General features: G+C 58.2%; 4 protein-coding genes across 17 annotated transcripts in view; 1 reads left to right on the top strand and 3 right to left on the bottom strand.

The window, feature by feature from the left end:
* The window catches only part of LOC117227438 (sodium-coupled monocarboxylate transporter 2), a 2,892-nt gene extending 1,174 nt beyond the window's left edge, over positions 1 to 1,718 (bottom strand). The window contains exons 1-8 of one of the 2 annotated variants that reach the window (XM_033482684.2): positions 1,519 to 1,718; positions 1,293 to 1,452; positions 1,157 to 1,222; positions 962 to 1,081; positions 731 to 885; positions 467 to 607; positions 271 to 379; positions 84 to 193 (exon numbers count right to left, since the gene is read on the bottom strand). In XM_033482684.2, the coding sequence (XP_033338575.2) occupies positions 84 to 193; positions 271 to 379; positions 467 to 607; positions 731 to 885; positions 962 to 1,081; positions 1,157 to 1,222; positions 1,293 to 1,452; positions 1,519 to 1,718 (1,061 nt within the window). Of the gene's footprint in view, positions 1 to 83; positions 380 to 466; positions 608 to 730; positions 886 to 961; positions 1,082 to 1,156; positions 1,223 to 1,292; positions 1,453 to 1,518 lie in introns of both variants that reach the window. The other variant, XM_076522177.1, reaches the window with a different exon arrangement.
* LOC117227433 (metabotropic glutamate receptor 6) lies at positions 540 to 10,289 on the top strand. 6 transcript variants are annotated; one of them, XM_076522169.1, is made up of 12 exons: positions 2,517 to 2,693; positions 2,773 to 2,932; positions 2,992 to 3,128; positions 3,206 to 3,354; positions 3,432 to 3,628; positions 3,696 to 3,994; positions 4,065 to 4,293; positions 4,383 to 4,505; positions 4,573 to 4,890; positions 4,957 to 5,239; positions 5,305 to 5,504; positions 5,582 to 10,289. In XM_076522169.1, exons 1-12 carry the CDS (start codon positions 2,517 to 2,519, stop codon positions 5,965 to 5,967), a joined length of 2,658 nt encoding a protein of 885 aa, XP_076378284.1. In that variant the 3' UTR covers positions 5,968 to 10,289. The 6 variants fall into 6 exon arrangements, with proteins under 6 accessions (XP_076378282.1, XP_076378280.1, XP_076378283.1 ...); XM_076522166.1 differs by having other exon boundaries at positions 3,399 to 3,628; XM_076522167.1 differs by lacking the exon at positions 2,517 to 2,693 and adding an exon at positions 540 to 677 and having other exon boundaries at positions 3,399 to 3,628; positions 4,573 to 5,239.
* LOC117227442 (uncharacterized) lies at positions 6,038 to 8,383 on the bottom strand. The gene is made up of 4 exons (XM_033482690.2): positions 8,167 to 8,383; positions 7,498 to 7,542; positions 7,256 to 7,410; positions 6,038 to 7,176 (listed from the first exon to the last, which is right to left on the bottom strand). The coding sequence occupies exons 1-4, from the start codon at positions 8,381 to 8,383 to the stop codon at positions 6,703 to 6,705; spliced, it is 891 nt and encodes a 296-aa protein (XP_033338581.2). The 3' UTR covers positions 6,038 to 6,702.
* On the bottom strand, positions 10,072 to 25,147 carry LOC117227434 (growth factor receptor-bound protein 14). 8 transcript variants are annotated; one of them, XM_076522170.1, is made up of 13 exons: positions 25,015 to 25,147; positions 22,463 to 22,989; positions 21,953 to 22,179; positions 21,674 to 21,854; positions 21,114 to 21,244; positions 19,752 to 19,868; positions 19,558 to 19,689; positions 17,698 to 17,727; positions 13,334 to 13,561; positions 13,083 to 13,190; positions 11,836 to 12,104; positions 11,642 to 11,735; positions 10,072 to 11,564 (listed from the first exon to the last, which is right to left on the bottom strand). In XM_076522170.1, the coding sequence occupies exons 1-13, from the start codon at positions 25,128 to 25,130 to the stop codon at positions 11,211 to 11,213; spliced, it is 2,514 nt and encodes an 837-aa protein (XP_076378285.1). In that variant the 5' UTR covers positions 25,131 to 25,147; the 3' UTR covers positions 10,072 to 11,210. The 8 variants fall into 8 exon arrangements, with proteins under 8 accessions (XP_076378285.1, XP_076378287.1, XP_033338569.2 ...); XM_076522172.1 differs by lacking the exon at positions 25,015 to 25,147 and adding an exon at positions 24,374 to 24,851; XM_033482678.2 differs by lacking the exon at positions 25,015 to 25,147 and adding an exon at positions 24,374 to 24,849 and having other exon boundaries at positions 22,491 to 22,989.

The following is a 25,147-nucleotide window of genomic DNA, read 5'->3' as shown; positions in this document are numbered from 1 at the left end:
GACGCTGATATTCCGTCGGCCGTTGACCGCCGACGAGGTGATCGAGAGAACGAGGACGAGATCTCTCGACGCGGACAGCTTACCTGAGGGCTGCGCTGAACACGCAGGCGACGAACAGGCCCGGCAGTCCGGGTATCGAGGTGGACAATTCCATTACGTAGAAAGGCAACAGCTGATCCGATTTACCTATTTGCTGGAACGAATCGCGTTGAGTGGCGCGAACAAAAACGAATGCGAGACGCGAGCGAGCGGGTGGTATCGCGACGTTACCTTGGTTTTGACCGGATCGCAATCGTGAAACGCTGCAAACACGACCAGGCCGGTGTAGCAACACAACGAGACGATGATTATTATGCCGATCGCCATTATCGCGATCGTTCTAAAGAACGCGCGAAAGGTAGACACGAAATTACGATAAATAGAGGAGAGACGGCGGAGAACCGCGCGAAGAAACGTGTTCGCTTACGCGTTTGCCATTTTCAGGTTCGGCATCGCCAAGCATCGCTGCACCATCGCCTGGTTCACCGAACAGGACGCCAGCCAGTTCAAATAGTTGCCAACGACCACGGACCAGAAGGTGTGCCGCGTCGTCGGATTCGGATCCATGCTGAGGGTCGGAAGAATCGAGCGGTTCAGACAACCGGAAGCGCGAACGGAATTCGCCGAAATTCGCGGCGGTAAAGGTTTCTAGGTTTCTGTTTTTTTCTTTGTTCCCCAGCGCGTTTCTTACTTGAAAAACTCGATTCTATCCGTGTCGCGATTTCTCCGCCAGACGAGATCGATCCCGCCTACTCGGTGCGTCCCGTAAACCGCAACGATGATCACACCTCCGAATATCACGATGGTCTGAATAGCGTCTGTCCATACGACAGCTTTCAGGCCGCCCTGGAACACGCGGTTCCGCCATTACGCTGATCGCGAACTGGCGCGTTCGAACGGCCGCGACTCGCCTCCTTCTTACCAGGGTCGTGTAAAATATGCAAACTGCACAGACCAGCAGGGCGACCGCGTGCAAATTTATGCCCGTCACTTGATTGAACGCCAGCGCGGGAACGTATATCACCAGTGGGATGTAGAGGAGCTACGACGACAATCCGTCCTTGAATTTGGATGTGGGCGCCGCTTGCTCGCTCGTCGCGCGGCCACTACTACTCACCATTTTGATCAGAAATATCACGGAACCCATCAGACGGACGGCGTCGTTGAATCTCAGCTTCAAATACTGAAAGAGCCCGGTTTGCGCGCGGTCAGTGCCGATTTACATGTACTTTTGCGACGGCGGGGAGTACTACCTCGTAGGAAGAAGTGATCCCGAGACCGTAGAACACCGGCAGATAAACGAAGGCCATCGTCAGGGAGACGAACGAGTCCGAGATCACCCCGCACCAGAATTGCGTGCCGAACACGTACATCTCGGCGGGCAGACCGAGGATCGATATCCCCGATATGTAACTGAAAATTGGAGCCCACGGAATTTATTCCGGCTGCGGTCGAAGAGAGGCGCGACTCTTCTCCTACCTGGCTATCAGAGACATGCTTATAGGGAAAATGGACATGTTCTGGCCGCCCACCAGGTACTCGCGAACCGCGTCCGCGTTCTTTCTCGACTCGTACGCGTAATAGACGCCGACGATCGCGGAAATTCCCAGCATTCCCACGAAGACCGCGGAATCGATCAGATCGAACGTCTTCCGAGCCGCGTCCTCGCCGTCGGCCATGCTCGCGGCCGCGATCTTTCTTTCCTTCGTTGTCGCGGTCGGTTCGGCGCTCGGGAGATCGGGAGATCGCGAGATCGCGAGATCGCGAGATCGACGCGGGACCGACGCACTTCGCGACCGGATCGATTCGCGCGAGAGCAAACAACGGCACTACGTCTCCTCGTCGATAGGATGCCGAGCCGCGAAACCGTATGCGACCCGGACGTTTGCGCGGACCTCGCTTGGGGAGCCGATTGAATAATTGCAGATTCTCTTAGTTAGCGTTCCCACTCCGCTTCCTCCGTTGTTACCTCCGCGGAACGTCTTCCTCTCCTCTCGATCCATCTCGTCCTCGTTCTCTCTTCGACTCCGCGCGCGAGCGTCGGCCGCGCGTCCCCGTCTTTCGACTCGAATTCGATCGGAATTCGCGGGGCGGCTCGCTGCGGCACGGAAACGTGAAAGCTTGAAAACGCGCGGCCAGGGGGTGAGAGGACAAACGTCGATCGTTTAGCGGAATTGCTCTTTCCGTGCCCCTGTTTGCTCGCCGCCGATCCGTTTACCTTCTCTCCCGTATCGGCCGGTTCTCGGGTTCGTTTCCTCCCACGGAATGCTACTTTCCGTGATCGATTTCCCCGGTTCGCGGTTCGGGAGGAAAAACGGAAACGACCACTCCCGGTTTCTTTCGGGCCTTCGACGGATGGGCGTCGCGCGAGCTCGTCGCATCTTTGCCCCGAAGGCGACCGAGACGCGTCGCCGCCGCCGCCGCGTCCTTCCATTCGCGGTGCTCGCAAGGGCTGATACGGTAACGGAGCGAGTAAAATGATCGCGGAGGTACTTAGGATCGCGCTCCTCTCGTCGCTGTTATCGGGACTCGAGCGTCGATGGAACGTCGAAGGAGGCGTCGCCTACGCCAACATCACCGGACACGTAATCTTGGGCGGCCTGTTTCCCGTCCACCGAAAAGGCAGCGGAGGGAACAGTTGCGGCGAGATTCAGGCGAGGAAGCTGCCCCTCGACCGTATATACAGCTCCTTTCCGTTCGGTTATGTCATCGTTGAATTTCTTTCGGCTTCAGATCGAGGACGGAGTGCAACCTCTGGAAGCCATGCTGTACACCGTCGAACGCATCAACGAGGACCCCGAGATACTGCCGGGCATACGACTCGGTGCTCTGGCCTTCGATACGTGCGACAACCCGAGTTACGCGCTGGAACAGGCCTTCTATTTCGTGAAAGGTATATACGCATGTACGAATATATAACCGGCCAATTTTCGACCGCGTTTCCTCCGATAGGTTCGATGGCGCGCGGCAATCGGCACGGGGAAGAAGAGTTCCGATGCGAGGATCGAAGCGCGCCGAGGTTCATGAACGGAGGATTCGACGACGTGATCGCGGTGCTCGGGGCGCAGTCGAGTTCGGTCACCATACAGGTGAGCTCTCGTTCCTAGACGACCCGCACCTCTGCGATCGCGATTCGTTCGATTCGTTCGATTCGTTGGATTCGCAGGTCGCGTCGGTGCTGACGCTCTTCTCGATCCCGCAAATCTCCTACATGGCCACGTCGCCGTTCTTGAGCAGCAAGGAAAGGTTCCCGCAGTTTTTCCGAACGGTACCGAGCGACGTGAACCAAGCGCGCGCCATGCTCGAGATACTTCGGTGAGTACGCCGAGTCCTCCCCGTATTTCGTATTTCGTGTTTAGTGTTTCGTGTTTCGTGTTTCGTATTCCCGGCAGACGGTTCGAGTGGACGTACGCTTCGATCGTATATTCGGACTCGGAGTACGGCGATCACGGGTACGAGACGCTGATCTCCCTGGCGAGCGAGTACTCGATCTGCTTCACCGCTCCGCACAGAATCAAAGAGGACCGTTTCGCGGACCGAGACTACGACGACGTGGTCCACAGCATCGTCGAGAAAACCGACGTCCGAGGTAAATCGATCGCGAGTCGTTAACCAGAAACACGGACGAATCGGTGAATTGGCTCGCTCGTTTTCAGTGGTGGTGCTGTTCGCGGAAAAGTCGGCGACTCTGCGCGTGCTGGAGGCGGCGAGTCGAATGGGCCTGCATTCCAAGTTCGTTTGGTTGGGCAGCGATTCGTGGCCGGATCGAATCGACGAAGAACGGAGGAGCAGCGTGCTCGAGATGGAGGGAGCGCTCGCCGTGCAGCCCCTCTACGCCCCGCTCTCGGGCTTCGACGAGTATTTCACGGGCTTGACGCTCGTGCACGAGAAACAGAACCCTTGGTTCCGCGAATTCTGGTACAAGTACCACGGCTGCGGCTACTCGAGCGAGGAGGTACGCCGAGATCCCTCGCGGATCCTTCTCGACGGCGATACGCGCGTTTAACCAGGCTCGGTGGTTTCAGCGAGCCGAGGACGGATGCGCGGATCCGAATCTCCGAATCGATCGGTCCAACGGCTACAAGCAACGGAGATTCCTGCATTTCGTTCGAGACGCGGTCTACGCGGTGGCGTACGCCCTGCGCGACGCGCAAACGGACAGCTGCGGCCCTGGATATCGCGGTATTTGCGAACGGATGCGATCCATGGACGGCGAAACGTTTTCTCGATACCTGTCCAACGTGTCGTTCGCGGGTAAGAGAGCGAGACAGGCTGTCCCATGAAATCGAAATCGACGTCGACGTCGAAATTTCAAACGTTTCTCCGTTTTCATCCGATCGCAGACGAATCGGGCTACGGATTCGAATTCGTGAACCAAGTGGACGGGCCGCCGAGATACTCGATTCTGAACTTTCGACGGACCTCGAACGGCTCGTATCGGTGGGCGATCGTTGGAAATTACACGCGTAAGTCGAGCACAGTTCCAGACATGTTTTCGTTTTCGTTTTCGTAACCGTTTCCGCGATGGCGCAGCGAACGAGCAAGGACGAGCGGAGCTTCGGCTGGACCGCGAGAAGATGAGGTTCCGCGGGGAGGTCGACTTTCCGGCGTCCTCCTGTTCCAGACCGTGCGGCTCCGATCGGATCATGGTGCGAGCGAAGGAGGACCCGTGCTGCTGGCGATGTCAGAGCTGCGGCCTCTACCGGTACCGGGTCGACGAGCACAGGTGCGAGGAGTGCGCGCGGGGAACCCGGCCGACCGCGAACGGCACCGGGTGCGAGCCGATTCCCGAGCAGTTCGTCGACCACTCGAACCCGTGGGCGATCGCCGCCATGGCGGTCGCCGTCCTCGGTAAGCCTCGAACGCTCTCTCCTCGAGGCGAAGCCTCCACACGCGTTCCTCTTCTCGTGTCCGCAGGCATATCGTTGACCGGTTTCGTTTTCTCGGTGTTCTGGTGGTATCGCGAGACACCGATGATCAAAGCCTCCGGCCGGGAGTTGTCGTTCCTGCTGCTGGTCGGCGCGCTCGCCAGTTTCTCGATCACGTTCGCGATCGTGGCCAAGCCGAGCACCGGCAGTTGCGCCGTCGTCCGTTTCGGCATCGGATTCTGCTACACGGTCTGCTACGCCGCGCTGGCCACCAAGATCAACAGGATCCACCGGATATTCAACGATCCCGGGCCGAGTCCGCGAAAGCGACGGTACGAGAGATCGGCGCGATCTCGTTCGGTCGCGGAAACGATTTCAATCGCGTTCGCGGTCGCAGGTACACCAGCCCGAGGTCGCAGCTGACGATCGCGGGCATCCTGACGCTCGCGGAGGTCGCGTTGGACGCGGCTTGGCTGCTGAGGGAACCGCCGTCGGTGATCAACTCCTATCCCAGCAGAGAGGCGAACGTCAGAATCTGTCGCGGATCCGAGGACGGGTCGTACGTGATCGGTCTGGCGTATCCGTTCGTGCTGACGGGTAAGTGTGTCGCGTTCGCGAAAACGAACGCCGCTCGTATTAATCCGGCGCGAACCTGTGCTCGCGGCTCCTTTCAGTGGCGTCCACGTTCTACGCGATCAAGACCAGAAAGTGCCCGGAGGGATTCAACGAGACCCGACTGATCGGGTTCGCGAACTACGCGACGATCGTTCTGTGGCTCGCGTTCGTGCCCCTCTACCTGGCCTCGGTCAGCAACCTGGTCAGAGCGATCACGTTGGCGCTCTCGCTGTCGCTGAACGGTCTGGTGCAGCTGCTCTGCCTCTTCCTGCCGAAAGTTTACGTGGTGCTGATCAAGCCGGAGAAGAACACGAGGGAGCTGGTCATGTCGAGATCGCCGCACGCCGCCGGCTCCTCGAATCCGACGGTGACGATACCGCTCGAGGTTCCCTCTCGGTCGCCTTCGATCGCGAATCGATCCGCCCGGTCCGACCTCCAGCCGTAGACTCGAGTCGAGACGAGACGAGACCCGCGCGCCAAGGAAGAAGAGGATAGATCGCGATTGAACAGAAATATTTTCGGACAGGTGCGCGCTCTCGTGTATTTCTAGATTTCGAACGGAACACTGTTTCTGCGCAATCGACAACAGATAAAGAAGAGACAACGGCTTAAAACGTAATAAATACCCGCGAAAGGTCAACGCCTACGATAAGATAATTCTTCCGGGAACTCGAGACGAGTTCTCGCTTTTGGAAGACGTCGACTCTTCCCGTGCGACGACGAAAAGAATCGGAAACGATCGATGGATCCGGTGCCCAATTCGGTCTAAACGTAACTTATCCTAAGGACGGCGAGGGTTCGCGCGCGCCAGACGGAACGCGGAACGCGGAACGCGCAGAATTTCGAAAGACGAGAGAGGGGGGATCTCGACGAAAGTCGATCGAGATCGAGCGTTGAGCAGACGAGTTGAGCCAAGCTGCGCGTTCCGCGTCGACGAAGAAGGACGTCGACGTCCGATCCGTGCCCGCGCCGAACCGAGCCGACCTATATGCGAAGCGCGTCGTCGCCGAGACTTCGCTCCGAAGGCCTTTCGCGTTCATGGACGGAACAATTGATAAGGACTGCTCGAACGTACGCTATCCGTACGCTGTTCGGTTCGCATCTAACTACGCGCTATTTACAATTCCGTATCGGTCTCGATCCCGACCGTCTCGATACCACCACCCCTTCGGCTTCAAAGTCAAAACGAACTCTCGCGATCTCTCCGGACTTGAACGGACACTGGACTGGGCGTCATGGCGGGATTGTCGTAGGCGTAGTCCAGGGTGGTGTCCTCGCTCGGGTGTCTTCCGGACAGGGAGAGAGTGGTGGTGGTCGTGTTCGGTGTGCCGTTATCGGCCGCGGCGCAGCTTCCGGTCTCGTTCGCGCGTCCCTGTCCCTGTCCGCTCCGATTTCCAGCCTGATCGTTCGCTCGGCTTCCGCCTCGATTCTCGATCCGATTGTCGATCCGATTGTCGATCCGATTGTCGATCCGATTCTCGATGCGATTCTCGATCCCGATCGCGGTGCCTGGATCTCGGGCCGGAGCCACGGTCGCGCTGATCGTCGGCATCACCAGTTTAGGACCGTTTCGCCTGTTGTAACCGGCCGACTCCGCGTCCTCCGTGGTCTTGTTGTTGTTCTCGTGATTGTTGCTCTTGTTCGCCGTAGCTTTCTGAAAGATCGATACGTCGAGCGGTGAACGAGAGCGGGTTCGATCTCGCGTTCTCGGTCGCTTCGACCGGACTACTCACCTTGCGCCATGCCCCGGAAAACGGTCGGCGCAAAGCGCCGCCGACGGTTTTCCATTCGACGAACCTGCTCGCGAACAGGCACGCGACCGCGACCAGGGAGACGAAGGCCACCGCGATCGCCGCCGTCGAAAAGTTCTGCAACCTGCTCACTTCACCTGTCGACCGGGAGGAACATTTCTTATCGTTTGTCGACGCGTCGACGAATCGAGTACGCGAATACGCGCGCCGCCGGCTCTACTTACTTCGTAGATCTTCGTACTGGCGTTCGACGCGCGCCAGCAGGTACACTGCAATAGAAATCGTCGTGTTTCGTAGACGGTCGGATGCGGAGAAATTTTCGGTAGCTGGCGAGTACTCGACCGCGCGACTTTCTCCGTTTCACGGAACGCGAACGGAAGAGAGGGAGAGACCGAGGAAAGAAAATGTGTATAGAGAAACGGGCAGTAGGGTAGGCTGGTGAAGCAGGTAGGCGCACAGGCAGGCAGGCAGGCAGGTAGATAGAGGTAGGTAGGCAGGCAGGCAGGCAGGTAGGCAGGGGGCAGGCAGGCGCAGGAATGAGTCATCGAGCTTGTTCGCGTTCGCGTGCGCCTTGCGCCGTGTGCGGCGTGTGGCGTGTGGAAAGTCGACGGAGGGACGGTGGTCGGTGGTCAGGTGTAAAGTCAACGGACTCGAGCCTGCTACCTTCTGCCCGGATGCATGCTTCTCGGGCATAGCTTGGCCTACTAGCTGCGTTCGCCTTCTTTCTTTCTTTTTTTCTTTCTTTCTTTCTTTCTTTCTTTCTTTCTTTCTTTCGTTCGTTCGTTCGTTCGTTCGATCGATCGCGAAACGCGGATAGGACGCGCGACGTTCGCGGTCGCGTACCCCGCCAGCTTCGAAGATTCGAGAGTCGAAGCCGCTCTCCGGGCTGTTACCTCGACAATAAGCGTTGCACTCCTTTTCCAGGTAGTTGTCCTCGTCGCAGATGTTGGAGCACGGCGTGCACAGGTTGTTGTGCTTGTTGCAGTATTCGGTGACCGGGCAGACGTCGCCGCAGTTCTCCCTGCGCGTGTTCATTCCTTCGACCATCGGACCCGCGAATCCAGCGATTCCCGCGAGCAGCAGCCCCGCGGCGAGAGTCTCGAGGCTCATGTCGCCTCCGCGAGCCGAGGAACGCGTACGCTTCGACGGTGCTTCGCCTTCGACGGCCCAGCCTCGTCTCGCCTCGCTCCTCTCAACGTCGATCCACCGAAACGTCTTCGTCGAGAACCATGTTTGTCCTGAAACTGTTTCACGTACGGGCGCGTACGGCTCGTCTTAGAAAATCGAGCACGGCTCTGTCAAGGATTCGCGCGCGAGAAAGGATCGAGAGAAGCGAGAATACACGCGGCCGAACGGGACGGGGCATCCGCGATCGGAAAGCCGGCCGAAGAAATACGCTGGGCGTGAGTCATCGCGCTTCGAACCAGGCTCGAACGATCCTTGGATCGGCCGTTCGCCGAACGTTTCTCCTCGAGCCGTGTTCGACCGCGTCGTATCTTCGACCCGTTTCTCTCTCGGAAATACCGATGCGTCGCTACGTGGCGCGACTACGGCCCAGGTGCTACGTCGCCGTCCCTCCGTCCTCCGTGCTTCGGATCCCCCGATTTTGCTGGACACTCGCGTCGCGGTGCTGGAAATATTCTCGCAAAAAAGTATGCAAAGTCGGAGAGGACGATAGAAATTGCAGAGCCGTGCCTGGCATCTCGCGGTACCGGATCGACGCACGGACACGGATCGTCGCGCGTCGAAGGACACGCGTCGAGGCCCGGACGAGAGGCGTCCGTGGAAGGAGACGCGACGCCTCGAACTCCAACGCGATCGCGGAGAAGAGAGAAACGGTTTTACTACGGAGAGATCGGATCGTGGCTGGTCGGTCGATCGAGGACAGGAATGTCGTCCGACCGGTTTCGACTTTGCGAGCGCGTACCGACGCGTTACGGCCGCGCGACGACGACGGCGACGACGACGGACGCGCGCGTGCTACGAATTCTAGGAAGCCTCGAGAGAGCGAAACGTCGACGCCCGGACGAAACGATTCGTTCGAGACGGTGGAATCGGTTTCACCGCCGCCGCCGCCGCCGCGTCTCCTCTTCGATCCCACGGATCGTACGCGCCTGCGCCTGCGCCCACGCGCGACCGATTCGACGGTGCCCACTTCCGTCGACGCGATCCCGCGGCCGAACTCGGATCGCGGCTCGATCGCGCGTTCTCTTACTTGGCTGTCGGTTGGTCCGAGATCGGCGAACTCGATCGGGTCGTCCGACGAGCACCGGCCGCTCGCATATCGTCGACGATCCCGGAAAGGAAAACGCGTCGCCTCCTCGAGCGTTCGCGGTAAACTGTCGATCGCGAGCCGAGACGAGAGTCGAGAACCGCGAGCCGAGAGCTACCAGGCTACCACCTTGCTTCCTGCCACTACCGCCTGCAGCGCACCTGAATCCGAATCCCACCTCGCCGCCGCTCCAACACCGATGCCAACACCGACACCGACGACTCCGACCGAGTCGACTTCCCCTCTGTCTCCCGCTAACCCCTCCCCGCCATCCACGGTCCCCCTGGCGATTGTTACCTGTTCATCGGCTGCTGCTTGGCTCGGCTCGACTCGACTCGACTCGTCTGTCTTCGAAGCGACTTACCTGTTGCGACGAGCGCGGATCGCTCGATAACGCCGTCGCGTTTTCGACGCTCGCTCGAAGTCGAGGAACAACCATGATCCTCCGCAACCGGCCGGAACGTCGACGGTCCAAGGTCGAAGCTACTACGGTTCAGGGTGAAACGAACAACTGGAGGCGACGGTGCGTGCTTGACAGCGTGTCCGCGCTTTATTATTTCTTTATCGAACGTCGCGTCGGATCGAGCACGAACTCGGTGTCTCGATCTTTGTACCGCACGGAGTCGCGTCGTGGTACAACTCTTTCCGTTATTGTTCGTACAAAATATATATCATTGTAACGGTTTGTATCTACGATAATCGGTTTACAGTAATAATAATAATAATAACCATAATTGTAATCATGATCATCGTTATTATCATCGTTGCTTCGAGCGGAAACGTCGTACCGTACGATGTCGACGACAATGATAATAATAACAACGACGACGACGGTAACGGTAATGGTAATGGTAATGGTAATGGTAATGGTAATGGTAATAGTAATCGTAATCGTAATAATAATAGTAATAATAATAACGACAACGACAGCCGAGAACCGGACCGAAGAAGACGAAGCGGAAAAGTAAATTGCAAACGATAGGGGTCGTCGGTCCGTTTACCTTGTTGGCGAACGCGCGCTTTAGGCGCTTCGACGACGACTTTTCCGTTTCCCGTTGACGAACGCGCGGCGGACATAGACGTCGCGCGGCCAATGGACCAAAAATCGAGATTGATTAACCGCTATCAAAGTCGATTCTTCGAACCGTGAAGCACGCGCGAGAGTCGCGTCCCCGAGAGAGAGAGAGAGAGAGAGAGAGCGAATCGTCGCTGTGGAAAAGGTCGTCGGAGACGGAGAAGTCGCCGGATCTCGGCAATTTCACGGATTTCGTAGATTTCGTAGACTATTTTGTAGACTTCGTAGATTTTGTAGATTTCGCAGATTTCGAGCAAGTTCCGCGAGCCACCACCGGCGAGCGTCCGGTCAGCGACTCTGGCGCAACGAGTGGTGAAACGGTGATACGATGAAACGGTGATACGGTGATACGGCGACGACGATCGCTTTCGTGTTTCCGACCGACCGAAAGCATCCGACGACGGCATCTGTCGTCGGTTCGCCGTCCTCGGGTGCGCGCGCTCCCGGCGCGTCGCAGCCTGCAAACCGCGGCTCTCCTCTTCTCACAGACTCCACTTGCTGTAACTGCAGAGGCACAAACTCCAGCAACCCGATCGCGTCGTAGGGTCGGCCCCGGAGGGCCGTTCGAGGCTATCGGGCCGCTCAAAATCCTATCCTCGGATGGACCCGTGGCTCGCGAATTTCTCCGGTCGGTCGCTCGCGGTCGCGACGAACCGAGGAGCGGTCTCCGTCGGCGAGGGCGACGGCGACGAAGGCGAGGCCGGCGACGACGGCGGAGAAGGCGGCGAACGAGGCGATGGAGGCGTGGGAGACGAAGGCGAGGCCCCGTCTTCCTCCGCGATCGGCAGGGACCCCGGGACCACGTTCTGCACGTAGTGCGTCAGCCTCGTGGGCAACGAGCCCGCGTTCAGCTGGTAGAACGCGATCAACTGCAGCAGATCGTAGAACTTGGTTACCCCCTTGTCGAGCGTGTACAGCCAGCAGTTGCATCGCTCGTCGAAAACCTGAAACAACGTCGTCCGGTCGCGTTTAGCCCGGCGTTCGTTTCCCTCCGCTCGACGCGAAACGAGAACGGTCTTACCGGCTGTATCTGCGCGTGAAACACTTTGTCGCTGTATTTGTAGGTCAACACGTACGCTCCCAAGTTGCTCTTGCTTTCACGAACCAGGAACACGCTGAAACCATCGAACGCGCGAAACTGTAGCTGTCTCGGGGTAATCGCGATTTAGATCGCGGTTTAGACGCGTGGATCGCGACAGAATCTCGCTCTCTTACCCGTCCACGGATCCGTGATCCCTGACGATCGCCGCCGCGATGTCCCTCTTGAGTCCCCTGTGGAACCATGGCTGCAAAACGTGGATCCCGTCGTCGAGCCCGTGCAGCCTGACCACCGCGCAGCCCGGCGGCGGTCTCAAGAACGGCCTCCAGGTGCGCCTCCAATCGATTCCCTCGCTCTCCGCGATACCTTTTGCTTCCTTCGGATCGTCCACGATCCTTCCTACGCTTCCCGTAAAGTCCATGGCCACGAGCGACCGCACCGACTCCTGTGAAAACGCGTCCAGACGATTCGTCACATATTCCCTCCGCAGCTGCTTCGCGAAGCGAAATGCGATCGACCGACCGACCGACCGAGGCTTTCGCCGTTCTACGCAAACATTGCCCGACATCTCTCTCTCTCTCTCTCTCTCTCTCTCTCTCTCTCTCTCTCTCTCCCCGTCCGTCCCCCTTTCGAAAATCCAAAAATCCGCGCTGCGACGAATACGATTACCTCTCGGCTTCGCGATACCATCGAAAAGACGGTCCGCGAAGATGCGACGCAGGAGAGGGACAGATTTTCCGGGAGTGCAGGAACAACTTCCATGTTCGGTCGGAACGGATCGACGTTCCGGCGAGGAATACTCGACGATCTGGCAACCAGCGGCAGCAGCGTCGAGGTCTGTCGATGCTCCGACCAAGACCCCCCGTCGTAAAAGAGAGAGAGAGAGAGAGAGAGATCGTTCAATGTCAAGGTTGTCGAAGCGCAGACGCGCGAAATCGACCGACTCCGTCCGAGCGACCAAGATCGTCGTAATTCGTAATCCGTAATCCGTAATCGCGCCGCGCAACGCGAAACACCGAACGCGGATGCGAGCCGAAAGGAAACGAAACGCGTCAGATCGTACGGAGCAATTGGATCGGTTTCGCCCGATCGACTGCTCCGCGAAGCGGGGAACGGCGCGATCGAATGCTCCGTATCGATTTCGGTTTTGATTTCAGTCTCGAGTCGGAGGAAACTGTGTGCGTCGGGTTGCGGTGCGGCGCGGCGCGGCGCGGTGCAAAGCGACGCGTCGCTTCCTCCGGATGATCGATAGCCGGTTGCGCGTAGCAACGGCCTAGGGCCTAGGGCCCGAGGCATCGGGCCTGGAAACACAGCCCGAGGAAATATCGCTACGGTTCGTTTCACGTCCGTTTCGTTTCGGCGCGTGGATCGAAAGCGACCTCCTCCGCGAAACTCTGCCGAAAATCGACGCGCGGACACTCACGTTGGACACATTGTAAGAAGAGTATCGTTCCTTCGCGCTATCCCCGCTGGTTTGCTCGCACTGTTTGTTCTTGTAGGCTCTGTAGTTGTCCCTGAGCTGCTTGCCGTACTGCGAAAACAGAAACGAATATGAGGCTGGCAGAGGATGGGAACGCGATCGCTCGTGGCTCGTGGCTCGCAGCTTACAGCTTATAGTTTACGGCTTATACTTTCGGGAAGTTTAAGGGTCGAGAGAGAGAGAGCGAGCGTTACCTTGGCGAGTCTCATGGCCGTGAGCCAGCAAACGCGGGATCTTTCGGTTTGAAATGCGACCACCTTGACGCAGGATTCTCCGGCCACGGTGCTCTTGGTTTCTCCGGTGTTGGACGGTTTCAGGCACAGGCCCCACTCGAAGGGTGCGCGGAAGGGCCCCTTCGCGTTCGCGATCTTGTACACCACGAAATCCGACAAGTGGGCGAAAGTGGTCAGCCGCTCGGTCCTCTGAAAGCATTCGATCGCATCAGACTCTCGGGTTCGCGAGTACGAAGGAAAGACGGCGGTCGCGACCGTTCGTTCTTCGATCTCTGTTCCGGGACAGAATGAAACGATCGACGATTTTCCGATCCGGAAACGTCGGTTCGATTCCGACGAACGGCATCGAAAACGCGGAAGCGAAGCGACGGCGACGGGCGGCGCGGGACGGAGAGAGGGTCGGAGGACGGGCACAGGGACAGGGACAGGGACAGGGCACGGCATAACGCTTAGAGAGGCGCGGCGACGGTCGAACCGGAACCGGTTTCCGAGTAATTCCAGAAGCGCGATCTGTCATACGCGCGGAAATCCGACGAACGAGCGATCTCGCGCGAGCCAATACCCAACACCGAATTTCAACCGGGGACGAAGGATCTCGCGTTACAAATTCCAGCCGGAGAACGGTAACCGATCGAACGATTCGACGCGAGCAAGGCCGAGCTTTCGAGACGACGCTCGGTCTTTGTCGGATCTACGATAGGATCGATCGGCGAGATCGAGGACGGGACGAGACGCGCGTCGGCTCTTCCGGTTATCGAGTGGCGGAAGAAAGTACGTATACGTCTGGAGCCAAAGTGTCGGGACTCGGTTTTCGCGGAGGATCTAGCCGCGGAGTAGGGAAAGGAAACGGGAACGAGAACGGGAAAGGGAAAGAGAGGCTTTTGGTAAGAGGACCGCGTCGCGATGGACCGCTCAGCACTTGCCCCAGAACCATCGAGGAGCGCGCGTTTCTCGAACATCGGAAGGAATATCGTACCGCTCGTGACATTGTGCGTCGCGCCGATCGGATGTCGCGGGTGCAACGTTCTATTCGACGATAACGTTTGGAACGAAACGACAAACGATCGTCGGCGATCGTCGGAATCGTCGGAATCGTCGGAATCGTCGGAATCGTCGGTGGCGATATCGGCGTCGAGGATACGAGACCGAGTCGACGTAGACTAGACAACGTAGAGAGAGAGAGAAAGATAAGGTAGACGAGGCGAGGCGAGGCAGATGCACGCGGAAACGGTTCGCCGGATAAGTGGGTAAACGGTTAGGCCTAGGATCGACGCGTCGGAGAGAGACGGACGACGCGACGCGACGCGACGGGAACACGAACGCGAACACGAACGCGAACGCGAACGCGAACGCGAACGTGTCGGGCCGAGACTCGAGAGTCTCCGGTCGAGAGAGCGAGAGGAAAAACGGAAGCGAGAGCTCCGCGACCGCTCCGTATCCAGAGAAAACTCCATCGCCGATTCGTCGTTTCGTCGATTCGTCGATTCGTAGATCGCGTCGAAGCCATCGTTCCCTGTGGGATCCTTGCGGTGGATCTCGTTTCGACCGGTCGCCGCTTTCTCCGCGAATCCAACGATTTTCTCGCGTAGCACAGTGGGGTATTCCCTCGATTTCGCTGGCTCGGCTTGGAACAATAATTATAGACGAATACGAGTTCCCGATCGAATATTCGAAACGTTGGCTTTGTTATTCGATCGATCGACGAACGCGCCTATCCGCGTTTACGGTGCTCGAACGCAGCGCGAATCGTTTCAACCGTCGAACCAACGAATATCGTTGTCGTTCCGCGTCGCGAAAAGCTACGCCAAGCTGTGGGAAGCTATTAGAAACCGTCGCGACGCATCGAACGTTATCGAAAACAGCGAAAACGGCTGGAACAAATTCGAGATCGTTCGAAACAATTTCATACTCTGGTTTCGTCTCGTCGTCGGCGGTTGATAAGTCACAGCCATGCGACGCGTACGAATTTTTGCGCGTCGCGTCCCGTTCTATCGCGATTCCCGCTAAGCCGATCACGATTTTCTCGCCCAAACGTGACTTTTCTTTTTTTTAACTCTGTCATCCGTCCACGTTCGATTTCAGATTTCGCGTGCGAAAAATATATATTCACCGTGGAAAAAAGCGATCGCGCTCCGAAATCCGCCAACGCGGTGGACGCCGAAAAAGGCACGAACGCGTATAAATACGGTCGCGTGTCTCTTCGCGAAGGGAAAAACGAAAAGAAAATTTGCGGTTCGTTGCCCCCCGACTACTCGTCTTTTCCACGTACTCGACTCGTTTCCGCCGACGACGGATTCGACGAAACCGACTTTTCGCGAACGAAATCGAGCAAATCCCCACTGTGCGTCGCGATTCCGTCGGTAAATCGTCGCGTCGTCGAAACCACGAAAGCTACGGCGAAAGTACTCCATTATTCCGCCGTCTTCGAGCGATTCGTGTACGGAAAGAGATAGACAGAGGCAGAGAGAGAGAGAGAGAGAGAGTCGCCGTTGTTCGACCGACGATGCACGGTCGACGGTTCAACGTTGTGCCACTGTTTCCGCGGACCGAGCATTTCTCGCGACACATCGATAGAATCACGACACCTACGAATCCGAACAACTTCCGAGCCCGTCCAGCGGCTCGTACGAACGTCTTCGTTTAGAATTTCGGAAGGGAATCCGAAAGAAGCGCGTATCCTCGACATCGGCCGACGAACCGTTCTCGCTGATTCTCGCGACGGTTGCGACGTCGTCGCGGACCTTTCCGCGACTCTCCGCGCTTCTTCGATGGTCTCTTTGATTTCTCGGTGTTCATTCCTCGTAGCAGCGAATCGACGAGGACGACGACGACGACGACGACGACGACGCTGTTCATGCTGATGCTGGTGCTATCCGCGGGGTGCCGATCACGATGACGAACGCAATGGCGAGGGAGAAACGAAGGAAGGGGTTAGTTGCCGAGGCTGCGGAAGGAGGGGATAGGAAGCGAGCGAGCAAGCGTGCAAAAGAGGGAGAGGGAGCGAGAGCGACAGAGAGAGAGAGAGAGAGAGGGGGGGAGAGAAAGAGAGAGAGGGAGAGAGAGAGAGACGGAGAGACGATCTACCGGCGAGGCAACGGCAGACTGCGCGTCGACGCCGATCTTCTTGCTCGATTCGCAGCTGTTTTCCCCGTTGATCGGAACGAGTCGATGGCGAAGACGTCGATGTCGGTGTCGGCGTCGGCGTTGGCGTCGCGACGTCGCGACCGATCGGTCCCGCGCGACACGGCGTCGATGCGGCCGGTCGCGATTCGCGATTCGCGATTCAAGGGAGGACAACGTCGGCGACGACGAAAGAGGCGTAGGAGGCGTAGGAGGCGCACGCGCGCATCGCCTCCCAACGACGACGTCGGGTCGACAACTGACGGCGGAGCGGCTGAGCGGCCGAGCCTGAGCAGCCTGCTGCTCGCCGGTACTCCGGGTACCCTCGTGCATCGCGTCATTCGCGTCGGACAAAGATCCGACGGTTGCCGAGTCGCGGCGCGGAAACAGCCGAGGCCCGCAGTCAGCTGGTTTCCCGGCGGCGACGCGGCGACGCGGCGGCGGCGGCGGGCTGCGAACCGAGAACCGAGAGAACCGAGAGCGGAGCAGCGGGTCGCAGTTGCGCCTTGCTCTCTTCCTTGCTCCCTCGTTTCGATCACGCTCTCCCCCTCGCCGACTTTCCCGAATCAGCTGGTCGCGCTCAACCCCTTCTTTCCTCTTCCTCTTCCTCCTCCTTCGTCTCTTCCTCTTCCTGTTCCTCCTCCTTCCCTTCCCTTCCCTTTCCTTTCCGTTCCGTTCCCTTTCTTCGTTTCTCGTCCGCGCGATCGACCATCCCCGTTGGTTTTCGCGTTCCTCTCGCAGCCCCTCGCCGTTCTCGCCGTTCTCGCCGAATTTCGCCGCGCTTTCGAGAAGCCGATCGACGCGGCGAGGGAAATGCTCGGGCGTATCTCGACCGCGTTACCGATCGCGCTAAAAACGACGATTACACGGTTGGAAAATACGCAAAGTTTGGCCGGCCGCCAAAAAGTCAGCCGCGCGCATTCTACTCCAAATATCCTAACCCACTAAACTCGTGAAAAGTCTAAAATGGTTCGGCACGGCACGGCTCGGCTCGGCGGGCCGCGGCGAATCGCGTCGCGACGGCGGGAAAGCCGAACGAACGAACGAACGGTTTCGCGGTTATTCCGACTTTCCTTACGATTCCGGCTCTCCGGCTTCGGCTCCCTATCGTTCGATTCGGCGCGACGCGGCGGCACCGAAGGCGAGACGGCGCGCGTATGCTTCTGGTTTTCGCGTACGCGCGATGCTTCGACCAATCGTCTTACCTGAAACCGCCTCGTCGATAACTCGTTCATCTGAAACCAAGTTATACTCGATTTAGCGAGCTATCTCGGAGAGACATGGAATCGGCGCGAGCGACGGCCGACGAAACGCGACGGTCCGGAAAAAGACTCGACTCGTTCTCGATAGAGAGTACCGAGAACGTTCGACGCGCGAGCTGCTCGCGCGCGGCCCGATGCGAACGGACCTCGGAGAACGAGAACGAGAACGAGAACGAGAACGAGAACGAAAACGAGATGGAGAAGGAGAACTAGAATGAGAACGAGAACGAAAACGCGAATCGTTCACGGTTCGTCACGCGTCACGAACGCGAACAATGAAGTGGATGCAACGGAGGTCGTGTAATATTATGCGTTGCGAAAACGTATTGTGCTTGCCCGACACCCTGAACGGAGTAAAACGAGTACAGGGGGAAACGGAGTTACGGAAGTTCGAAGGGTTCCGATGGGAGAAGGCTGTTCGAAGGTGGCAGCCGGCTCGACGGGCCCGCACCGGTAGCGGCTATCCTTCTTCCCCGTACCGGCATATCGCCCTACCGTTGCCGTTCTCACTGCCATTGCCATCGTCTCGGCATCGGCGACGAGGCCGATCGCGAGCCTCGCGAGAATCGAACTTGTCCGTTTTCGAGGGGGCCGCGCGCGTCCACCGAGACATGGACTCGATCGAGTGATCGACGGATCGAAGGACGATACGGCAGGGTCGGAGCAACCGGAGATCGAGAGACGAAGAGAGGAAAAGTGGAAAAGAGGAAAGCTGGAAAGGTGGAAAGGAGGAAAAGAGAAACGAACCCGAGCGCGAACGGAGTCGGCGAGAAGGAAAACGGTGAGAAAGCCGAGAAGGGGTTAAAGAGGCGGAAGGGGGAGCGGTGGAGCGAGCGAGCGAGCGAACGGCGGAAAGGGAGCGAAAAAGAGAGAGAGAGACGAGCGGATGAAAAGTGGGGGAAAGCGAGAGGGGAAAATGGTGGGAGTTGCTGGGTCGACGACCCAGAGAGCAGTGTTCCTAGTAGAATAACTCTATCGTCGGTACGAATGTGTGTCACGCGCGGCTCGTTTCGCACCTTCGTCTTACCCGAGAGCCGGTTCGCCGAAGCCTCGAGACGAAAGCCGGGGCTGCTCCGATCCAAAGTCTCTCGGTCGTCCGCCCGTGCGGACGCCTCGTTTCGGAACGAACCGCTTCCTTCGACCGCTTTCGACGTTTCGACGTTTCGACCGTGTGGCATCGTGGAGAATCGGGCATGGAAACGACGCGGCGCGACGGATCGCTCGCTCGAACATCCAAACACGGCCGATCTCGCCTCGCGAACACCGCCTACGCGAGAATCCATCGAGGCTGAGAGACGCCTCTCGATACGCTCGCCGCGGGACGTCGGGATTACGCGCGTGGTCGAAACGAACGATGTCGCCGACGGTGTGAACGTCGTCTCGGTTTCTCCGCGGACTTCGAGATAAAAGGGAATGGAAAGCGACGCGCCGAGATCCGCGAAACCGACGAAGGAAAGCGAACGAAACGAAACGAGGGGAAAGGAGAGCCGAGAAGAACGTTGGGGCGAGCGGACTCGGGACTCGACTCGACTCGACTCGACTCGACTCGACTCGGGACCGGGATAGTCGCAAAAACGCATCGTGCTCGGTGAAAGCGGCTAGGAAAAATATCTTACGATTACGGTAGGAGAACGGCCCGCGCGCGTTCGGCTCGAGCAAAGTTCGCTAGAGTGACCCACGCAACGTCCACGCGTTTTCTCCGCGCGCGCGCGCGCGCGCGCGTACCCCGATCCGTTTTCTTATCGCTCCAAGTTGCGAATGTCCTTCCGGGCCGACGAATCGCGACCACGGCACGCTGCTCACCTTCTTGAGCACGTAGAGCTTTTCGTTTCGCAGCAACAAGTACATTTTCCTCCACGCGTCGAAATATCCGTTCCGCACCCACGCCGGGCTCAACACCTGCGGGCACGGCGCGTTCTCTTGCAGCAGATAGTTCTGAAATTCGACAACGATTCGTTAACAGAAATAATCGCGCGTTCGACCGCGCTTATACCGACTCTCAAGGCGCTCTCCTCGTCGATCAACGTTGCCCCGCTGTTCGCGCTGTCGCCGTTCTCGTTGTCGTTGGAATTGTCGGCTGGAGGAAACGCGATCATATCGGAGGGAAAGAATTGCTGGAATAAACGAAGAAAACGTTCCGTTTAGACTTGCACCGTTCCCAAAACGGAAACGAGTCGTCCAAGTTGCGAATTCGAGTGGAGTCTCGCTCGGTCGTCGTCGCTCGGCTATCGTCGCTAAAATATGATAATTTAGGGCTGGAAGAACGTACGAAGGTGCGCAAAGGCGTTCCGGAAAATTTTCAGCATCCATTTCGTGCCAAGCGGATTTATTCGTTACCGCGAATATACGCGTACACGCGTACGCGCGCAGACTTTCCGACCGGCTCCCGAACGTTTCAAAATACCGCTGTTCTCGGAGACCACCTGATAAGAGTCGCGCGATAAGGATAAAGTCGGGTCGTTGGTTGGTTCGCGCGCGAGCGTAGTAAACGCGATCGAAACGAAACGAAACGTACGCGTATCGCTCTTGCTTCAACGTGGAAACACCAATCGAAATCGCGGATGCTACGTGTTGCGCGACTCTCGTCGATGGATCTCTAACCTCCGAGCTATTTCGAATCAACGGCGGCGCCTCTCGCGGCGAAATCACGAAGCTCCTTTCGGCGTTCGTACAGCGCCAATTAGTCCGGTGGCAAAACGCCCAAACTGCTAGCCAATCGGTGGCGCCTCTCGCGGCGGAAGTTGGAAGCTTCATTCGGGGTCCGTACAGCGCCGATTAGTCCGGTGGCAAAACGCTCAAACTGTTAGCCAAAATCGACCGTCGGTCATTTTGGCTAGTAGTTTGAACGTTTTGCCACCGGACTAATCGGCGCTGTACGAACGCAGAATCGAGCTTTGATCTTTCTCCGCGAGAGGCGCCACGTTCGTCGATTGTCGCCCGCGTACGCGGAATGCAGGGTCGCCGAAAAACATTAATCACGGCCAAATTAGAGCACGAAACGATAAACCGAGGACACGGATTCGTTCGCTACGAGAATCTTCTCTCTTCGATCGATTTCGCGCGAGAAAACCGTACGACAACGCGATCGTAATATCGCCGTAATCGATGTCGTCGAACGATCCTGCGTCGTTCGTAAAGACCGCGACGATGCCCCGATTATCGTATTTTAGTGGAAGCGACAACGAAGGAGGAAACCGAGGTAAGATCGATTCCAAACATGCCCGATAATCGGTTTACACCCGCGTAGATGTTGCGCGTCGAAAGCGAACGTGCGATCCCGATTTCCGAATCGATCGGAACTAAAACGACAAAGAGGAGGGGAGAATACGCAACGTTTCCGCGTATTCGTCTCTACTCACCTTGGGATCCACGAAGAATTCGTACTTGAGATAATCCGTTCGAAAGAGAAATTTGCTGCGGAACCGAGACGCGAACGTTCTCGCGTCTCTGTGCACGGCCACGATGTCTTCGTGATCTTCCAGAGTACGCTCTGCGAAACCGATCCGACACACGCGCACACAGAGAGAAGAGAAGAGGGAGAGAGAGAGAGAGAGAGAGAGAGAGAGAGAGAGAGAGAGAGAATTCCAGATAACGTCGATTCCAGCAACACACGATCGATCTCTCGAGGACGCGAACACCCGAGCTCGAGCTCCGTCGCGTCGCGAATCGCGTCTTCCTCGCTCTACTCCCTTCGCGGTGAAAATTCAAAGGAATTCAACGTCTCGAGAACGTTTCGCGTCGGCGACGGTCGTACGGTGGGAAGAGCGGACAAGACTCGAGAAATTGGGGGAACCGGGAGAAGGCGCGAGTAGACTGGACGATCGAAAAACGTTTCGCGACGGGACGAGGTCGAGCTCGCGTGTCGCGCGAGCCATCGGATCGGACGATTGCGAACCGAATAACGGACGACGATTCTCACCAATTCCCAATTCCGGCCACTCTTCGACGATCGACCAAGCGTTACCGGAAACGTTCCGCTTCACTTTCAGCAGCCGACACGCGTCGTCCGCTCGAAGATTCTCTTCGACGAGCAAGCTGTTCCATGTGTCGTCGTCGCCGTCGTCGTCGTCGTCGTCGTTGTGAAAACGCAACTCCAACACCTGATCGAGAAAACCGATCCGAACGATCGAAAATAACGTTAATCGTTTGTGGTTTCAGCGCCTCGTCTCGGGCCAACGCGAACCGGACGAAAGCTCACTTGATCGTTGCCGAAATGATCGTCGCGGGAACGTCCACCGTGCTCGCCGTTGGCGCGTTCCTCGACTCTGGCCACCGTCGCCGCCGACGCGGTCCGACCAAATTCGAAGACGTCGCTGCCTCTGGATCCGAACCGCTCGTAACTTCCGACTCGTCTCATCGGCCGACCGGACAACCAAGGAATCGCTACGCCGTTCTCCGTGCACGAGCACACCTTCGGCAACCAATCTGCAACAGGAAAAGAACGCGCAGTAACGCAGCGGATCCCGAGTCCTGTTCCGAGTAGAGCGCGCCGCACCCCCAACGATCGAACGACAGCGAACCAGCGCGACGCGACGCGCCTTCTTTTGCTCGAATTCGGCCGATACAATTTCCTACGTTTTTCTTTTATCCGAATTTTTCGTTTCTATCCGAATTTTCATGTTCGTTCTCGTTTCTCTTTCTGCCCGCGCTAAGGATTTCGAGAGAGAGAGACGCGAAGGTCGTCCCAAGGTCCAATTTTCGAACTTACTGCAAATGTTTGAACAACGCCGACGAACCTGAAAGAACCAGGTTGTCGCTGTGCCGATTCCTCTGTCCCGCGTCAAATCGTTGCAACTCGCGAGTTCCGCGCAGCTCGCGAGGAACCAATCGCTGTAGATTCTTCGCTCGTCGGTCGCTGCATCGGGTTCGCGATCGCGCGTCATCGATGTCATCGATGTCGTCGTCAGCGATGGTGCGATCGTCGTCGTGTTCGTGTTCGAGCCCGAGGTTGCGATCGCGGTAGCGGTCGCGGTCGCGGTAGCGGTCGCGGTCGCGGTAGCTGGTGCTGTTTCTGCTATCGTTGCCGTTGCCGTTGCGGACGCTGCGGCGGTCGCCGGCATCGTTAAATTCGTCGACACGTCGTCGATCACCGTTCGTTCCCACGGTAGCTTTTGCACCCGAGGATCGCGACATCCGGGCGACAGGCGATCCGAAATGTTCTTCGCGCAATCTCGAGAATCATCCTCGAATCTGGTCGCGGCGACGAACGTCAAGCTCCCCACCATGTCGACGGTTCTGAAAGAAACGGATCGCTCTCGTTAGTTTCGAGAACGCCGCGACGAGACGAGAGGCGACGGGACGCGACGCGACGGCTGGCAACCGACGACCGACGACCGACGACCGACGACCGACGGCACGAGTGAACCGTATAGTTCCGGCTTCTCGGGTCTGTCCGAGCGACGACGCGCGACGACGCTTTCCGTTTCCGTATCTCTTCGGCGAGAAGATACGCAGGAGAGAACGATTCGATCTCGTCGCAAGGTCGTTGCACGATCGTTACGCAACGATCGCTGGAACACGCTGGTCACGCGTACGACTTCTTCGCGGCGCATCGTTCGAGTGCACCGAGTATCGAAAGAAAACTAGACTTTTTTTCACATAGTTGTCGAGCCGCGGCGAGGCTAACGAAGGTTAACTCGCCTCTAAATTGACGGCGCGGTCTAAATTGGTCACGCAAAGGTACGTAGCACGTAGCACGTAGCACGTAGCGCGTTACGTGCGCGCTCGAACGCGCGCGAACGCGGATCGTCCGCTACCCTTCGAATCGGCCCGGAAAAGCGACGAGCACGATACGGTTTCCCGATACTTTCGATACGCGGCGAAACCACGTCCGAGGAACGTGGACTCTCTCCTGTCACCTTACCGCGTCGGACGTTCGCCGATGAAACCGATGCGACGATCGTCGAAGGAAAGCTCGCGATCGCCCTCCGGTTCCAGCCAAGGCGTCTCGCGTCTCCGCACTCGTTCGCACTTTTCTCTTCCGCACCGGTGCCGCGTTCGGCTATCCGACGATGCGACGCGACGCGACGCGCGGTCCGCGGAGAGCACCGCCGCGAGGAGCGAGGCGCGAGCGAGACGGACTCGCCGCGTCGTTCTATCGGCCGAGGCACGAACCGGTCAACGTAGGCGGCGAAAGTCAATTGTTTCGGATCAAATACGAGTGTCGCCGAGGTCGGGAGGCGATTCGACGCAGCGGTCCGAAAGCCCGAACGTTTCACGCGCGTACAGCTGCTATCGACGACAACACCCTGCTGCCGTTGTTCGTGTCGAGGCTGCGCGATAAACTCGCGTAATTGCAGGCTCGGGCAAAACTGTGCGCGATCTCGTATCCATGTTTCGCGTCCGACGCGAGAAGCTGGCTCGCGCGAGAAAAGGAGAAAGAACGAGCGAGAGAGAGAGAGAGAGAGAGAGGGAGAGAGAGACGCGGACTCGGTTTCGATCTCGTCTCGATCTCGGCGATCGAACGCGATCGCGATCGCGATCGCGGCTCGGGTGCAGCGACTGCAGCAAACGGCAGCAACGCGTTGCTCGATTCGCTCGAACTCCCGCGCGCGACGCGAACCGAGACAACCATTGGACGATGGAAAACCGACGCGTCCGCAACTCGGGCTCGACTTACGTCACTCGAAGTTACTCGAATCCAGCCGCGCTTCGACGAGCTCGCCTTTTTTCTTTCCCGTTATCGTCGTTCCTACGAATTTATCGTGCTCGCAGCGCCGACAGCCGCGAACGATCGTCCGTCTCTACCGAATCCAACAGCGGCGGAGCGGTGCCTCTCGCGTTTTTCTCTCGAGTCGGTGTCCTCGTCCGGTTCTCCATCGATCGGTTCCGATGCACGGTCGCGTCGGTGTCGTCGGGGTCACCGAGACCGCGCGATCGCCGATCCGTGAACGCGAGCCGTCGATCCGCCGTTCGAACCACGAGCGCGACAGCCGCGATCTCCGTCGCGAGACTGGAACTGGAGACCGAAGGCGGCGTGGTCGAAACACATGGGACTCGGGACACGGGACACTGTACGCGAGACGGAACAAACTATCGCTTCACCGCAACGCCTCTTACCGCCGCGTCTCTCCACGCTACTACTACCGTTCTCTCGCTTCCGTTCGCTTCTGTTCGTTCGCGCTCGCTTCTCCTCGGCTCGTCTCACCGCGTCACGCCGCGTCTCCGATCGCGCATCGCATTATCCGGATCCGGGCGACCGCGACCGCGACCGCGACCGCGACCGCGATCGCCGCATCGCGGCACCGCGAAACCACACACGTGCTCAGCCGCGCGTCCTCTTCCATGTAAACGCCGATCGCGAGACTCCTGGTCGCCGTCGCGTCGGTCCGCCCGCTCCCCACCAGAGGCTTTCCGCCTCGGTCGGCTTTCGTCATTTTTCCCCGAAGATTGC

Source organism: Megalopta genalis, chromosome 5 (genome assembly GCF_051020955.1).
Source record: "Megalopta genalis isolate 19385.01 chromosome 5, iyMegGena1_principal, whole genome shotgun sequence".
Taxonomy (NCBI): Eukaryota; Metazoa; Arthropoda; class Insecta; order Hymenoptera; family Halictidae; genus Megalopta; species Megalopta genalis.
Note: the sequence above shows the minus strand (reverse complement) of the source record. Positions and strands in the feature narration are given on the sequence as shown.